The sequence below is a fragment of the Penaeus monodon genome, chromosome 14, assembly GCF_015228065.2.
Source record: "Penaeus monodon isolate SGIC_2016 chromosome 14, NSTDA_Pmon_1, whole genome shotgun sequence".
Taxonomy (NCBI): domain Eukaryota; kingdom Metazoa; phylum Arthropoda; class Malacostraca; order Decapoda; family Penaeidae; genus Penaeus; species Penaeus monodon.
In genome coordinates this window covers 3,944,063-3,949,062 of record NC_051399.1, presented here as the reverse complement: position 1 = coordinate 3,949,062, position 5,000 = coordinate 3,944,063, and the positions used below count along the sequence as shown (strand labels likewise).

The 5,000-nt window shown below is 46.5% G+C and overlaps 1 protein-coding gene across 1 annotated transcript in view; it reads left to right on the top strand.

The window, feature by feature from the left end:
- Window positions 1-5,000, top strand: part of LOC119580545 — a gene marked incomplete in the record, with an annotated part of 127,471 nt that overhangs the window by 67,740 nt on the left and 54,731 nt on the right. The window contains 1 exon segment of the mRNA XM_037928663.1: window positions 4,674-4,871. Within this exon segment, the coding sequence (XP_037784591.1) occupies window positions 4,674-4,871 (198 nt within the window).

The following is a 5,000-nucleotide window of genomic DNA, read 5'->3' as shown; positions in this document are numbered from 1 at the left end:
TTCGTTTTTCTCCTTCTTCATCTTCTATCTCATTTCCACTCTTTTTTTCATTCTACCTTTCTCTTGTTTTTCTTTTCTTCTTTTCTGCCTACTCTTCCTCCTTTTTCTCTTCTTCCATCTCCTCTCCTCTCTTTTTTCTCTTTGATTTTCCTCTCTGATGATTCAACAAATCTATTTATTTCTTCCTATTCTTCATCCTCTTCATCCTTGTCTTCTTTCTCTCTCTTTATCTCTTTATTTCTTCTTCCTCCTCTACCCTATCATCCTCCCGTTTATTTATTTTTTCTCTCTCCCGTCTTTACTTCTGATTTTTCTATTCCATCTTCTTCTTTTTCTTCCTATCTTCTAATTCCTTTTCATTTTCTCTCCTTCTTCCCTTTTCTCCCACTCCTCCTCTTCCTATCTTCCTCTTCCTTTTCCTCCTCTCCTTTCTTCCTATCGCCCACTTCCCTTTCCTCCTTTCCTCTCTTCCTCTCCCCCTACATTTTCCTTTTTTCTTTTTTTCCCCCACTTTTTTTTTTCCCTTTTCCCTTTTTTCCCCCTCTTTTCCCCTATGGGCCCACTTCCCTTTCCTTTTTCCCTTTTTTCCTTTCCCCCACTCCTCTCCTCCCCCCCCACTCCCCCCCACCCTTTCCCTTCCTCAGATTCCTTTTAGTTCACCGAGCTTCCTTAGGAGGGAGGGGGGGGGGGGGCGAGGTTATCCTTCAGGGTTCCTTCAAGGGTTCCTTTAGGGTCCTTTTGAGGGGGGGAGGGGGGAGAGAGGGGAGGGGGAGAGGGATTCAAGAGGATTTCAAAGGGACAAGGCGGGCGTGGGGAGGGATTTATAGAGGCGGGGGAGGGGATAGGGGTGGGGAGGGATGGGGGGAGAAGCAATTAAGGAAGGAGGGAGAGGGAGGGGGAAAGGGAGGAGGGAGAGGAGGGGGAGGGGGAGGGGGGAGTTGAAGGAGGAAAGGAAGGGGAAGAAGGAGGAGTTGGGAAGGGGGGGGGGAGGAGAGGGAGAGAAGGAGGCATGAGGAATCAGAAGGATTCAAAATGCGAGGGGAAGGGGGGGAGGGGGGGGGGAGTTGGGAAGGGGGGAAGAGGTAAAAAAGAAAAAAGGGTTAGGAAGTAAGGAGAAAGAGGAAAGGAGGAAGAATAGATACGCTAAGCTTTTTTTTTTTTGGAGGGGTGATGGTGGGGGGGGGGGGTCGACGGGATGGAAAAGAGGAAAGGGAGGGGGGAGGGGGGAGGAGGGGGGACGCCGACCCTGAGGGCTAACTTTGCACACTCTGGGTCCTCATGTCCCTCGTAACTTTTTCAGGCTAAGTTTCTAGGGTGTCATTCAGCGACCCCCTCCCCCCCCCCTTCCTCTTCATCTATCCCTCACGCCCCCCTCCCCTCCCCTCCCTCTTCCTCCTTCATTTGTCTCCCCTCTTCTGTTCTCGTTATCCTTCTCTCTCTCTGTCTTCTCTCTCTCTCTCTCTCTCTCTCTCTCTCTCTCCTCTCTCTCATCGTCTCAGCTCCCTCTACAAAGGCATCTCATCTCTCTTCTCTCTCTCTCTCTCTCTCTCCTCTTTCTCACGCAAACACACACACACCCACATAATATATATATATATATTATATATATATATAGTATATATATATATATATATATATATATATAATGTACTAGTATATATATATATATCCCTACCTCCCACCCTCCCTCTGTCTGTTTCTTTGATGAAAAAAACTACTTAGGCCTGAAATAAAGAGAATAAAAATAATAAAGTAAGGACAGTGATAAAGCAAGTAAAAAAAAAAAAAAAAAAAAAAAAAAAAAAAAAAAAAAAAAAAAAAATATATATATATATATATATATATAATATATATATATATATATATATATATATATATAAGAGTAGACAAATAAACGAAAAGAAATTTGAATAGATAAGACGAGTAATAACCCTCCCCCCCTCCCCCCACCCCCACCATGACGCATGACAGACAGACACAATTATTGTTGCACTTGTTGAAAATTCGACGTCCTTGAGAGCGTGAGAATATTGCATATGAAAATATAGGAAAAGTGTAAGATTATTTTCTTAATTCATCTTTTTCTTTCTTTCTTTCTTTCTGACTTTCATTCTTACTTTCTATCTTTGGTTTTCTTTTCTTTTACTCTGTTTCCTTACATTCTTTCTTGCTTTCTCTCTATCTTATTTTCTTTCTTTTTCTCTTTATTTAGCGTCTTTGTTCAAAGATTCAAGGGTAGTGTATTAATTATGAGAGAGAGATAGGAAATAAGAAGGGCAGAGAGAGAGAGAGCGAGAGAGAGACAGAGAGAGAGAGAACGAGGAGAGAGAGAGAGAGAAAGATAGAGAGAAGGAGTAGAGAGAGGAGAGAGAGAGAGAGAGAGAGAGAAGAGGAGAGAGAGGAAGAGAGAGAGAGAGTCGAGAGAGAGATGAAGAGAGCGAGAGAGAGAGAGAGAGAGAAGAGAGAGAGAGGAGATAGAGAGAAGAGAGAGAGAGAGAGAGAAGAGGAGAGAGGAGAGAGAGGAGAGAAGCGTTCAGAGAGGAGAGAGAGAAGGGGAAAAAGAAGAGGAGAGCGAGAAGAGAGAGAGAGAGAAAGAGTGAGAGAGAAATTAGAGAATTAAAAACATCACCTTTTATTCCTGTTCCTCCTTCCTTCTTCCTTTTCTTCCTACACCCCCCCTCTCTCTCCTGCCTCCTTCTTCTTCTTCTTCTCCTGCCCCTTCCTCTCTCTCTCTCTCTCTCTCTCCCTCGTCTCTCTCCCTCTCCCCTCTCATACTCTCGTTCTCTCTCTATCTCTCTTTCTCCCTCTCTCGTCTCTGTCTCCACCTCCTCGTCTCTTCTCTCTATAGCTCTCATCATCTCTCTCTCTCCTTTCCTCTTCCTCTATCTTTCTCATTCTTTCTCTCTTCCTGCCCCCTCGCCTCATCTCTCCTCTCTCTCGCTCCTCTCCCTCTTCACGTCTCTCCTCTCCTCTGCAATCTCCTCCGGGCTCTTCGCTTCTCCTCTCTATCGTCACACCCCTCTCCTTCCTCTCTCTCTCACAATCATCCTCTCTGCATGCACCACGTCCTCTCTCATTCTCTCTGTCCCTCCTCTCTCTCTTTCTCGTGCAATCCATCCCGGTCTCTCTCCTCTCTCTCTCTCCTCTCCTATCTCGCTCTTCACATACCTTCGTCCCTTTCCCATCCTCAAATCTCTTATCTCCCGATAGATTAACATCTCAAACTCCTCTCTCTCTCGAATCTACAAATTCTCACTCCATATCTCTCTCTCTCTCCGTCTCTCGGCTCTCTCACTCTCCTCCCCCTCCTCCCTCCTCCTCCCTGCCGCCCCTCCATCTGGTCTCTCCTCTTCCTCTCAATCACTCCTCTTTCTCCCTCTCCTCTCCCTCTCGATCTCTCCCCTCTCCCCCAGACCCCCTCCCGAACCTCCCAGACTCCCCCTCGGATCAACCCCTCAACCCCACTCTCTCTCCTCTATCCCGCATACCATCCCTTCCCCCCTCACCTCTCTCCCTCCGCCCCTCTCCTTACCCCCCTCCTCTCCTCAACTCCCCCCTTCTCAATCACTTTACCTCCCACCCTCCACCCCTCTCCCTCCCCCTCCTCCCCCCCGCTCCCTCCCCCCTCTCGTCTTCCCTCTCCCTTCCTCTCCTCACTCTACCTCCCTCTCCTTTCCGCTCTCTCCCTCTCCTCCGCTGATCGAAACCCTACCCTATCCCTAACAACGAAATCCCCAAGAACAGATGCGCCCAGACGATTCCTCCTTAATCGAGTGTCTGAGATGTAATGACTTGGCCTTCAGTGTGTCGCTTCAACCTGCTTGGATGTCGATGGCTTCGCTTGTGTCTGGGTGTTTGTGTTTGTGTGTGTGGTGTGTGTGTGTGTGTGTGTGTGTGTGGTGTGTGTGTCTGGGTGTTTGCGTGTGTGTGTGTGTGGTTGTTTGTGTGTGTGTGTGGTTTGTCTGTGTGTGTGTGTGTGTGTGTGTGTTTGTCTGTGTGTGTGTGTGTGTGTCTTGTTTGTTTGTCTACTCCTTCTCCTTTCTTTTCTTTTTTTGTCTGTCTGTCTGTTTGTTTGTGTGACGTTTTATCTGCCTATCTATTTATCTGCCTGTCTAATTTATCTATCTACCCAACTATTTATATATCAATCTATCTATCTATCTCTCCACCCATTCAATATGTATGTATCTATCTATCAACATCTATCTCTCAGATGCATGGCTTTATCTACTTACAACCTTAAATTCCTCTAATTGCACTATATGAGAATAAAACGAACATGTATTAAACAAACCCTTCCTTTTCAGTATTTAAGAAAAGAAAAAAAACTTTACAGACACCAAACAATTCTTAATCAATCAGTGTACACGCGCAAACATACTTTCCCTCCCTAATAAATAAACATTCCCGCTTTATCATCATTCCTCACTCCTTACATCCTGCACAATAAACAAACATTCCGCTTTATCTTCATTCCTCACTCCTTTATCCTGCCCCCTCTATCTCCTCATTCCTCACCCCTTTATCCCTCCTTCTCTGTTTCCTCATTCCTCACCCCTTTATCCCTCCTTCTCTTTCTCCTCATTCTTCACCTCTTTATCCTCCCCCCTCTGTCACCCCGCGTTCACCTCGCAACAGACCCACTCACCGTGCTTCTGCGTCTCCTCCTCCAGGCCAAAGCTACACGATGCTGGGGGGCGGAGAGACCTCGCACAGCCTCGGAGTGATGCCTTCTTCTGCCGTGTGGTGGCTCTACAAGGCCCTGGAAGACCACAGAGCCAACACAGGAGCTCGTTTCTCCGTCAGGATATCGGCGCTGCAGATCGCTCCCGGGGACGTGGTGACGGACCTCCTCGCGCCTTATGCACAGGGTGGGTGCTGCGGTTTCTCATAGTGTTTCTCTCTGTGTCTTGATTTGTCTGTTTATCTGTGTAATTTCTTTCTCTCTGTGTCTTGATTTGTCTGTTTATCTGTGTAATTTCTTTCTCTTTCTTTCTTTT